This window comes from Peromyscus eremicus, chromosome 19 (genome assembly GCF_949786415.1).
Source record: "Peromyscus eremicus chromosome 19, PerEre_H2_v1, whole genome shotgun sequence".
In the NCBI taxonomy this organism is placed as follows: Eukaryota; Metazoa; Chordata; class Mammalia; order Rodentia; family Cricetidae; genus Peromyscus; species Peromyscus eremicus.
Window position 1 is genome coordinate 24,750,971 of NC_081435.1, and position 12,504 is coordinate 24,763,474.

The 12,504-nt window shown below is 47.1% G+C and overlaps 1 protein-coding gene across 4 annotated transcripts in view; it reads right to left on the bottom strand.

The window, feature by feature from the left end:
* Positions 1 to 9,999: 9,999 nt before the first annotated feature.
* Positions 10,000 to 12,504, bottom strand: part of Dnajc18 (DnaJ heat shock protein family (Hsp40) member C18) — a 42,631-nt gene continuing 40,126 nt past the window's right edge. For all 4 annotated transcript variants that reach the window (XM_059245853.1, XM_059245855.1, XM_059245852.1 and 1 more), the window contains one exon: positions 10,000 to 10,216. In XM_059245853.1, the coding sequence (XP_059101836.1) occupies positions 10,092 to 10,216 (125 nt within the window). In that variant the 3' untranslated portion in view covers positions 10,000 to 10,091. The remainder of the gene's footprint in view (positions 10,217 to 12,504) is intronic.

Here is a 12,504-nt window from a genome sequence, read left to right on the forward strand (position 1 = left end):
TTGGCTAAAGAAGCAGTCAATAGAACACCCTGAAGTGCACGTAGTCTACAGTCTATACTGTCCTGTAGGGAGTCACTAGCCATACCTGGTTCTCAAACTGCTACCCATGGGCTTAAGAATTTCAGAAAAAAATTCTTTTGAGATTTATTTTTTGTGAGTGTTTAGCCTGCATGTATGCCTGTGCACAATGTCTGCGCCTAGTGCCAGTGGGGAGTCAGAAGTGGGGGCTCAGATTCCCTGGAACTGGTCAGGGATGGTTGTGAGCCACTTTGTGGGCCCTGGGAACTGAGCCTGGGCCTTCTGAAAGAGCAGGTGCCTCCTAAACGCCGAGCCGTTTCTCCAGTCATGTGCCCAAGTTTTTCAAAAATCATTTATTTAAATTTATGTTATGTGCATTGGTGTGAAGGTGTCAGATCCCCTGGAACTAGAGTTACAGACAGTTGTGAGCTGCCATGTGGGTCCTCTGAAAGAGCAGCCAGTGCTCTTAACCTCTGAGCCATCTCCCCAGCCCCAAGTGCCAGTTTTTTGGTTTTTGTTGTTGTTGTTTGTTTGTTTGTTTTTGGTTTTTCAAGATGGGGTTTCTCTGTGTAGCTTTGTACCTTTTCTGGAACTCACTCTGTAGCTCAGGCTGGCCTTGAACTCACAGAGATCTGCCTGCCTCTGCCTCCAGAGTTCTGGGATTAAAGGGGTGCACCACAGCTGTCCGGCTAAGTTTTTAATTTTTGAAAAAATTGTTAATTTGTGTGTGTGTGTGTCTGTTGTGTGTGTGTGCATATGTGTGCAGGTGCCTATGGAGGCCAGAGGAGTTGGATCCTCCGGAACTGGAGTTATAGGTGGTTGTGAGCCACCTGATGTGAGTGCTGAGAATTGAACTCTGGTCCTCTGAAGAGCAATGCATGCTCATAATCACTGAGTCATCTCTCCAGCCCCCTGCCTAAAGAGTTTTACAGTTTTAAAGGTTTGTTTAAAAAAAAACAACTTTAGTTAGAATTTCCATTTTAGGAAAGTGCTGTACTCCTGAGCTACATCCTCAGCCCACAATTCCAATAGCTACATGTAGCCAGTGGTAATATGGATATGTTGTGTAACATTGGATAGTATGTGTGGAAGGTGCCCTGAAGTCTGAGGCCTCCACATAGAGCTTGCACAGAACTTTGTCTAGTAAATGAGGCTGTTCATCTGAGTTACCCCAGACAAAGCTCCAGCGTCCCCCACGGCAGTGATCCCTAGGATGCCTCCATGAATTGTGTGTGTTCCCCCTCTCAGATCTTCCCTGAGATGTTGCTTCATGTCCTTGCCACTCAATGTTCACCCCCATCAGTCTGAACAGGCTTCCCTGAATGTATTTGGAACAACACCTGAAAGGCAGGAAGCTCTGACAACCAGTCCCTGGTTCGACCAGGGTTCGAGTCCCAGGACTCACATGCAGCTTAAGTCTCAGGGATCTGATGCCTTCTTCCAGCCTCTGGCAGGCTCCAAGCACATAGACGGTACACAGATATCTATTCAGGCAAAGCTCTCATACACATAAAAATAATTAAAAATATGTCTGACTTTTACAAAAAAGTACACCCAAGCCTTCTGTATTCTTTTGGCTACAGGGATGGAGACACAGACCCCACCCCCAGGTTTCTTTGACTGCTGGGGACCAAACTCATGGCAAGCACTTTCTGACAATGAGCTCCACCCCTTCCCTGCTCTCCCCAGCTCTTCTCCCCTTTTCAACAGGAACAGTGTCAAAAGATTTAGGTTCCTTCTGTTCACTGAGAAAGGGTCTTGTATAGCCCAGGCTGCCCTTGAACTCCTGACTCAGTCTCCACTTCCCAAGTGGATTACAGGCCTGTTCCACCACACCTATGTTGTAGTTGTCTTTTGTTTTGTAGACAGTGGTGTTTTAGACATGTCTCTGTGGTGGTTTGAATAGGAACTGGCCCCATAGACTCATGTGTTTGCATGCTTGGCCCTTAGGGAGTGGCACTATTAGGAGGTGTGACCTTGTTGGAGTGGGTGTGGCCTTGTTGGAGGATGTGTGTCACTGTGTGTGTGTGTGTGTGTGTGTGTGTGTGTGTGTGTGTGTGTTATGGGGGCAGGCTTTGAAGTCTCACATGTTCAAGCTGTGCCCAGTGTGGCACAGTCTTCTGCTGCCTGCAGATGAAAATATAGGACTCTCAGCTCCTTCTCCGGCACCATGTCTGCCTGCATGATACCATGCTTCCCGCCATGATAATGGACTGAACCTCTGAACCTGTAAGCCAGCCCCAATTAAATGTTTTCTTTCTAAGAGTTGCTGTGGTCATGGTGTCTCTTCACAGCAACAGAAATGCAAACTAAGACCGTCTCCATATGTCCCTCCTGCTGACTTTGCACTGTGGCTCAGGCTTGCCTTGAACTTGGAGCAATCATCGTTCACACTCTCCTGGGGTTCCAGCTGGGAGTCACCCACTCATCAGACTCTGCTAGAGCAGCTCTTTTCGGAAGGTGGCATGTTACCTCAAGGCTCGTCTCAGTCAAAACTAGAACTTAGTCTACTGGACAAGTGTGTCAGTAATCAACTATAATTAGTATTCGGATCGCTATGACAGTGCAAATAAGGAGTTCAAGGGGTACTTCGCCAAAGCTGGTCAGCGTGTGTGTGGACATGTTCTAGCTGAAGCCTGTGGTAACACGGAAGCTCTTGGCAAAAGGGGAAGCGGTCCTCGGAAAGAAGTAAAGTTCCTGGGGCAAGAGTGGCAGCGGCAGAGTAACTACAAGATTAGTCAGAAAAGATGGACAGAGCTGCTTCTGCTGCTCTAGGCCGATAATCTCAGCTACCAGGAGGCTGAGGCAGGAAGACCACGAGTTCAGGCCAAGTTAGGTGACTTAGCAAGACTGTCTCAAATTTTAAAAAATAATTTTTTTTAAGATTTATTTATTTATTATGTATATAGTGTTCGGTTTTGCATGTATCCCTGCAGGCCAGAAGAGGGAGCCAGATCTCATTACAGATGGTTGTGAGCCACCATATGGGTGCTGGGAATTGAACTCAGGACCTCTGGAAGAACAGCCAGTGTTCTTTTTTTTTTTTTTTTTTTTTTGGTTTTTCGAGACAGGGTTTCTCTGTGTAGCTTTGCACCTTTCCTGGGACTCACTTGGTAGCCCAGGCTGGCCTCGAACTCACAGAGATCCGCCTGGCTCTGCCTCCCGAGTGCTGGGATTAAAGGCATACGCCACCACCGCCCGGCTTAAAGATTTATTTATTTATTATGTATACAGCATGTATGACTGCAGGCCAGAAGAGGGCACCAGATGTCATTACAGATGGTTGTGAGCCATCATGTGGTTGCTGGGAATTGAACTCAGGACCTCTGGAAGAGCAGTCAGTGTTCTTAACCTCTGAGCCATCTCTCCAGCCCTAAAAAATATTTTTTTAAAGGCAGTGGTGGTGCACGCCTTTAATCCCAGCACTAGGGAGGCAGAGGCAGGCAGATCTTTGTGAGTTAGAGGCCAGCCTGGGCTACAGAGTGAGTTCCTGGACAGAGAAACCCTGTCTCAAATATCAAAAAAAAAAAAAAAAAAAAAAAAAAAAAAAAAGAGGAGGACATAGCTCAGTGGCAGGGCACTTACTTAGCACACACAAGGACCTAGATTAAATTCCCAGACTGTCTGTCTGTCTGTCTGTCTGTCTCTCTCACACACACATACACACACACACACACACACACACACACACACACACAGCTGGGTAGTGGTACTAGAGGGATGACACCAAGTACTGCTCATCTGGTTCCCAGAACTCACGTCAGGCAATTTACAAAACAGCTGTCTGCAATTCTAGCTTCAGGGGATCAGCTACCTCTACTTCTGTGGCCAACCCCACTCAAGCCAGGCAGTGGTGGCACACGCCTTTAATCCCAGCACTCAGGAGGCAGAGGCAGGCGGATCTCTGAGTTTGAGGCCAGCCTGGTCTACAGAGGGAGATCCAGGACAGCCAAGGCTACACAGAGAAACCCTGTCTCAAAACAAAACAAAATCTTCAAAACAAAATGTTATCTATGATTAGAACTTGGATGATTTTAATGCTGGGGATGGGAACAAGCGACTGAAATACTAGGCAAGATGGTGAAGCTGCAACTGTAGAAGTGGCTGGTGATTTGGGAGTGTGAGTCTAATGGAGGCAGAAGTTTGGATGCTTTGGAGTAAAAACCCAGACTTTCAAGGCGGAGTAGTGCACACCTGTTATCCTGGCACTAGGGATGTCCAGGCAAGAAGATGAGGAGTTCAAGGCCAGCCTGGGCTTCCTGAGACCCCCCCCCTTTAAAAATAACCTCAAAATGAAAACCAGTAAGACAGTGGTTCTCAACCTTCCTGACGCTGCGACCCTTTAATACAGTCCTCGTGTTGTGGGGACCCCAACCATGAAATTGTTTCGTGCTACTTCAGAACTGTAATTTTGCTACTGTTATGAATCGTATGTAAACATCTGAAATGTGACTCCCCAAGGGGTCTCAACCCACAGGTTGAGAACAACTGCGCTAGGCGTTTGCTCTCGAGTTCTGGGGTAGGTACCATTTGTTCTCTGACCCAGCCCACCTAGAACACAGGAAGTTCTCAGACTTAGCTGAATTGAGTTTCACGTGTATGTTGGTCCAAGTAGGAGATGTACCCTGTCGGACCATGAAATATTAAATACCATGAATGGTATTTTTAAACCAAGACTTTGCTAAATATGGGCCACTGGGAACAAAGCCAGAAAAGAGCTCAGTAACACGGATGTTTCTGATGCTAAACCTAGTCTTGATCTGGATTGGCTGTGGTAGCTGCCATTGCTATCTGAAGCACAAAAGGAATCCTTAGCAGAAGTGACTCTGGTTCAGGTAAAGTTGCACCCTTGACCTACAGACACTCTGTGGATTCATTCCTCTCCTCTGTGCTTTTCCCAGCCTCTGCCGCCGCCATCTTCAGTGAAAAGAAATAGATTAGGTCGCTCCTAGGCATTTGGCTTCAGGGTATCACGATGTTGTATACGTTTATTTCAGGATAGAAACAGACTTTTTTTTAAAAAGATTTATTTATTTATTATGTATATATCATGTATGACTGCACACCACAAGAGGGCACCAGATCTCATTACAGATGGTTGTGAGCCACCATGTGGTTGCTGGGAATTGAACTCAGGACCTCTGGAAGAGCAGCCAGTGCTCTTAACCTCTGAGCCATCTCTCCAGCCCCCAGGAATGGATTTTTATCAACAGGTTCTTTTTTCCTTTTCCAAGACACGATTTCTCTGTGTAGCCCTGGCTGTCTTAGAACTCACTCTGTAGACTTTAAACTCACAAAGACTGGCTGCTTCTTCTGCCTCCTGAGTGTTGGGATTAAAGGCATGCACCATTTTCACTCTTAATATAAGAGTGCTGTCATTTTACATTGTTCTTGCTGAAACTTGATATATAAATTGTTGCCAAACTCCTCCCTCCAAAACAAAACATCCACTTGCTGCTCCTGCAGAGAACCCAGGTTAGGTTCTGTTCCATCACCCACATGATGGCTCACAACTGGCACCTTCTTCTGGCCTCCAAGGGCACTGCACACACATGGTGCACATACATGCAGGCAAAACACCTATACACATAAAAACGTGATAAATCTAAAACAAAACAAAAAATCCTTAGCCAAGTGGTGGTGGCACACACCCCTAATTCCAGCAATTGGGAGGCAGAGGCAGGTGATCTCTGAGTTTGAGGATAGCCTGGTCTACAGAGCAAGTTCTAAGATAGTCAGAGCTAAACAGTGAAACCTTGTCTCAAAAACCACTCCCCATCAAAAAAAAAAAATCTGGAATTCATCCCATTGGTATTATGTATTATTCTAAACACAAACTATCCACAGTAACATCTTTAGTCCAAAGTGGCTCCAAGCACGAGGACTGTGGTCGAAGGACAAACAGAGAAGTCATAGGTTGCACTTTGTATATAAAACTGTTTAATGTTTACTTTGTTAAAATACACTCGTTTTTAGATGCAGTGGGTCAGGTGACCAAAGTTTTCAGCATTTTCACAAGTGTCGTCATTCCTGACTCTGGTCACAGAACACCACCACCTCCAAACACTGAGTGTGATGCAAACGTGGACTCAGCGTACACAGTTACTTGGTGACCACTGCATGAGGTATCAACAGTGCAGGCCCAAACATTACGATGTAGAGTAACTTGGCCCCTTCCCCAATAAATTTATTAGGACACCAATCTAATACCTTAAATGAATACAAAGTAAATGCCAGCTCCTGGGAGGGGCAGTGCATGCAGAGACGATGGGGGGGTCTCAAGGGGCTCCTGGCAGCGCTAGTTCTGAGGAGAGTGAAGAGGAGAATGAAAGCAGCCTCAGCGTGGCCGGCCTGCAGCTCAGCCGGCCTGCTGGATCCTGTTTGCAGCAGGCTTTGGTGTTTCTCGTCATTTCCAACAGTTCCCAGAAGCATGCATAGTGATGCTATTTGCTTACCAGTCACTTCTCCCAAGCTGTGCGCCTGGAGCTGATCAGTGAAGCTTACGTTTCCTGGCTTGAGCAGATGAACGAGGACATGGGCTCCTCCCAGGGAGAAGGATTTTCTCCACTAAAGAGAGCACCTCATGTGAATGTCAGTTTCTGGTCCTGTGTGAGCCCTGTTTCTTAACCTCACTCCCATCAGTCTCCATCTGTAGTCTCAAACTGGGAGCCACAGTGACAGCAGGAAAAGCCATATCTAAAGGGTTTACACTGCCAGGAAATCTCATAAAAGACATAGGCAAGAGTACAGAGCTTATTTTACCAACACGCGGACAACGTATCTAAATTATAAGCAAGGAATTAAGAGTTTAACACAATTCTAGATAGTGCCAAATAGATTAAACTACCCCTCAATCAAAGCAAATATAGTTCTTTTGAGGAAATAAGATATGAGTACTGTAGTCTATCAGAAATAAACAAAACAGTACCACCAGGCTATAAGGACAGACAGTTGGTGTGACAGTTGATGGAGCTGAGTTAGATTGACTCTGATTCACCACTGCCATGATATCCACACACTATTCAAGGGCATCTGGGAGGGTGGTACCCTGTCACACCAGTTTCATGATGGTCCACTTTCTAGCTGAAGCAGAGGCTAGGAGAGGAGCACTTGGCATTTTTCCACGTCTAGGAACTTTCCATAAGCTTGTTCGGTTCATGGGTACATTTTACAACATATGGGTATTGCTGTTGTTTGTTTTGAGACAGGGTTTCACTATGAACTTGCTATGTAGAGCAGGCTGGCCTTGAACTCACAGTATTCCGTCTGCCTCTGCTTCCTGAGTGCTGGGTTTAAAGGTGTGTTTCACCATGCCTAGCACATTAACAAAGTAAATTCCCTGTTGCTCATACTTAAAGAGGTTCTCAAAAAATTCGGAAGATGCCAGGCAGTTGGTGGCACACACCTTTAATCCCAGCACTGGAGAGGCAGAGGCAGGCGGATCTCTGTGAGTTCGAGGCCAGCCTGGGCTAGAGTGAGTTCCAGGAAAGGTGCAAAGCTACACAGAGAAACACTGTCTCAAAAAAAAAAAAAAAAAAAAAAAAGCATTCAGAAGGTAAGTCTGGGGATGTAGCTTAGTAGGCTAGCATGCACAAAGCCTTGGGTTCCTTCCCCAGCACCACAAAAGCCAGGAGTGGCTCTAGCATTCAGGAGGTAGAGGCAGGAGGATTTCAGGCAGTAGCGATGGTGCACATCTTTAATCCCAGCACACGGGAGGAAGAGGCTCTGAGTTCAGGGCCAGCCTGGTCTGCAGAGCAAGTTCCAGGACAGCCAAAACTACACAGAGAAACCCTGTCTTGAAACAAACAAAACATCATCATCATCATCATCATTATCATCATAAAGGGGTCGGGTGTGGTGGCACACACCTTTAATCCCAGCACTTTGGAGGTGGAAGTACGAGGATCTCTGAGTTAGAGGCCAGCCTGGTCTACAGAGTGAGTTCCAGGATAGCCAGGGCTACAGAGAAACTCTGTCTAGAAAAAAAAAAAAAGTTCAAAGTTTTTGGCTGTATATCAACTTTGAGGTCTGGGATACATGAGACCCTATCCAAAAATAAAAAAAAGACATGGAATATAAACCAATTGCCTACTGGTCCTCTCATTCAGTCTCATGATAATCTGGGCAGCTCAGTTACTCAGATCTGACACAGCCCTCCAAAGGAAGGCACAATCACACAGCCAGAGCAATCAATGCCTTTTTTTTCTAGAAAGAGCTGCTTTTTCTGCCTCTGAAGGTTTTGTATCAAAGGGTCCTGCTTTTTAAAAAATGTGTATGGGTAGTTTGCCTCCAAGTTTGTCTGTGCACTATGTGCATTCAGTGCCTGTGAAGGCCAGAAGGGGGAGCTGGATCCTCTGGAATTGGAGTTACAGGCTGTTGGGATCTGCCATGTGGGTGTTGAGAATTGAACCTGAGTCCTCTGGAAGAGCAGCCAGTGCTCTTCTTAACCACTGAGCCATCTCTACAGCCCTGGTCCTGCTTCTAAAAGACCAGTGGGTAAGCAGTCCTGAAGGGACACAGACCTACCATGGAAAGGATGCAAGCTGGTCCAGGGGGTTGAGGGGCGGGGACGGAGGTGTCCTGAGGACAGAGGCATCCTAGGGAAAAATCTCTGCTTTGCCAACCTGGCTAGAATCACCTGAGAAATAGGATGATTGCTCACATTTTGTACTTCCACACCTAGTCACATGACCCAGGCCAACCATTTATCATGTTCTGACTCATAAAAGAGGTAATGCACCAGCTTCACAAATTGTGAGGAAACTTAAGTAAAACAAAAGCAAAACACACCACATGTGAAAGCCATTGCTTTGTAGTAGGCACTCCATAAACACTGAATGAACGAAAGATCACTTGTACTAAAATGCACAGGACACCGAGTCAATCAAAGTGACTGCCAAGGCTAACATCAGCCTCCATGAGCAGGGACAGGCCCCTCCCTCTGTGTCTCCACGCCTGAGCCTCATCTCGGGTTTGCCGACTGCACTTCTGTGCTTACTTGTGCTCCGTGTACAGCCCACCATACTGCATGCCGATTGAAAGGGAAGGGACAGAGAATGCTCGCTAGTTCCAAAGGACAGGGAGCCTGCGCCGAGGAGGAGCTACAGTCTTAAGAATACTCCACCTTCTTCCTTAGCCCTGCTTCCTGCTGTCCGACGTCCCCCACTCAGCTGTGTCACAGCTCAACAGGGCTTTGTTTTTGTTTTTTTTTTTTGAGACAAGATCTCATTATGTAACTTTGGCTGGTGTGGAACTTGCTATGTAGCCCAGGCTGGCCTTGCGCTCATAGATTGGCCTGCCTCTGCTTGTGTGAATGCTAGGATTAAAGGGTGTGCTACCATGCCCAGCCTGCTCAACACGTTTTACTTTCTAGATCCTCTGAAAGAGATGACTAAAGAATTAAAAGGAACCTCCCTGGGTATGGCAGCTCAGGCCTGTAATCCCAGCACTTAGGCAGGAGGATCATTGCAAATTCAAGGCCAGCTTGGACTCTATAGTGAGTTCCAGGCTAGCCTGGGCTACCTCTCTCAGAAAAGAAAGAAAAGAAACCACAAATCAGGCAGTTTGCTAATGCTCCTGCCTCAGCAGAGACTTGGATCACACCAAACTATTGGCTGAACAGTTCACTTTCTCTCTCCTCTCCTGAGGGAGTGGAAAACTGAACACTAGGGGATGGTGACTCTAGCAGGAAGAGGTGTAATTCTCGGCAGACACCACCAATACTCTGAAGTGCCTTGGCTGAGCCTAGAAACGCCTGGGGGTGGGCTTTTGCTGCAGGCAGGATGAAGGAAGAAATGTGGGTCTTCTCTGGGATACCCTGATCTACGTTCACAGAGGAGCAAGTCCAAACTTCACCATTCATGTAACTTAGATGAACTGTCCCTGCCCTGGGAGCCAGGCCTGGAAGAACTGGATGGAACTGGTGACAATGTGGCTCCATGTCCTGCAGCTCTGCCCAACAAAGTTAGCAGATGGTAAGTGTTCATCATTTCCTAACTTGTATTATAAAATGGAATTTGCAATGTAAATAGTAACAAGTAAGAAACCCCGTCCTGAGCCGGGCCATCGTCCTCTCAGCCACCCCTCCGGAGGCCAATTAGCTTGGAAAGTTTGTCACAGTTTTCAAGTTTCATTGACTCTGCTTTCTGCCGCAGCCGCTCATCTCTATAGAGCCCCGCCAAATTGGTCAGCTCCGACTCTGAAAGAGACAACAGGTGACGGATCGTTAAGGCTGAGCGCTTTCGTTTCAGTAGTCCTAGACTCAAAAGACCTTACTTTCACGCCACTTTGTTCTACTCCATCCGGGCACTGCTACCCTCCGCCCTAGAGGAACCTGCTGGGCACTGCACCAGGTCCTGAGGGGGAGGCCGCCTGTGACCTGACCACAGTCTCTGCTGTTCTGAGAGCACCAGGCTTAGTTCTTGTCAGCAGAGCACCCGGCCCCAAGCTTGGGAGGCCTGCACATGTGCAGGAAGAGGAGGGTGCCATGGCCTTGCACCGTGATGGGGCTGGAGCCCCATCGCCTGCTCCTGTCATCTGAACAGAGACAGCTGCTTGACTCTCCCCAGCATTGCAGGCTCTGAGCCACACACGACATGGGGTCCTCTGGTAGGTGAGCATCTACAGAGGGTCAGGCTGCGGCTTTCTTCACCCCCTCACCACACAGAAGGTCCCCAACTCAAACGGCTCTTTTAAATGGAAATCATCTCGGCCCAGTGGCCTCTGTGTCCTTGACTAAGTAAATTTCATTTTCTCCTCATGATAGAGCAGGCCATGCTATTTTTAACTGGAATATAATCTCTGCTGTGTTTCCCAACTCCATGGTGGTTGGTCTGAGTTTTTACTCTAAGTTCCTCCTTCTCGGGGGAACTCCTGACATGCACCTTTGGGGACATGTCACGTGTGCCACATAGTAGCAGGATGGCATGCTTGGGTGGCTTCTGAGAGCTGCCAACAGCAGGCAGCTGTTGAAGGACCATGCTTGTGAAAACTCTATTTTAATCATTTTGAAATACGCCTTCCATTCTTAATCACCTTGCTGACAGGTTTTGTTTTTCTTGGTGGAACGAGACGAACCTGTCTGATGAATCGGCAAACTACCAGGACACAGGAATTAGCCTTAGCCTTCAGCCAGAAGGAACAATGGGCATGGACCTCTGAATAAATGTCTATCAACACCAAACACTGCCTGGCATTTCTGCTCACAATGATTCTATTTACACCAAGGAAGGCCCAAAGTGCAGATGAAGTGCAGGACTCCAGGGTGAGGGGTGGCTAAGCATGACAACCCTCCCTGAACAATGGGACTGCAGCCCTGGACTTCAGCCAGCAGTGGCTTGGCAGGCAGTGGGTCTCCCAGGCTGCAGAACAATGTGCTCTTACCCTTGGTGCGGGTGCCCACAGTGCCTGCATGCCAGGGCTTGCCTTGGCACCATCTCCTTGCAGGTGATGAGGCTCTGCAGAGGGTTGTGTGCTGCACCCAAATGTTAAGTTTTTGCTCCTGCTCCCCACTAGGTGCTCAGCACCCCTTCCTAGGGCTTCTTTGGCAGGGGGGAGGCTATGTAGGAGACTTCTGTGAAACCCATCTGCACCTTGTTTCTCTAGAGTCACAGCTACCCCAGTGTCCAGAACAGATTCTGTGGCTCTGCTCTTCACTGGAGCAAGCTTCTTATGCTATTTTGTTACCGACTTTTATGTGTCATTCTCTGAAGTCCTCATCCTGAAGGCTTCAGAGACTAATGATACTTAGTGTTTTCTGTCTTGACAGCCACTATAACAAGCTGAGGGAAGATGGCTGTCACAGGAGACATGGATTGCTGGCCTGCACAAAGCTCACTGAAACCCGGTCAGACAACATTGCTTCGGAGCAATGAAGAGGCACAAGCCAAGGGTTTACTCAAAGAACATATTTTAACAAATTCTGTTAATACTCACTAACTTAAAAATATTTTAGGGGATGGAGAGATGGCTCAAAGGTTAAGAGCATTTGTTGCTCTTTTTTTTTTTAAAGATGTATTTATTAATAAATACAGTGTTATGTCTGCATGTACCCCTGCCCACCAGAAGGGAGCACCAAATCTCACTATACATGGTTGTAAGCCACCATGTGGTTGCTGGGAATTGAACTCAGGACCTCTGGAAGAGCAGCCAGTGCTCTTAACCTCTGGACCATCTTTCCAGCCCACACTTGTTGCTCTTACAGAGGACCTGGGTTCAATTATCAGCACTCACATGATGGTTCATAACCATCCATAACTAGTTACAGGGGATCCAATGCCCTTTTCTGACCTCTGCAGGCACCAAGCACACATGTGGTGCACAGACATACATGCAGACAAAACACTCACATATAAAATAAAATGAATGAATCTTTAAAAAGATTACTTTATGTGTATGCATGAGTGCCTCATACAGTGTATATACGTGCACCATGCACAGGCAGGCATGAGTCTGTGGAGGTCAGAGAAAGGTCCTGGATCCTTTGGA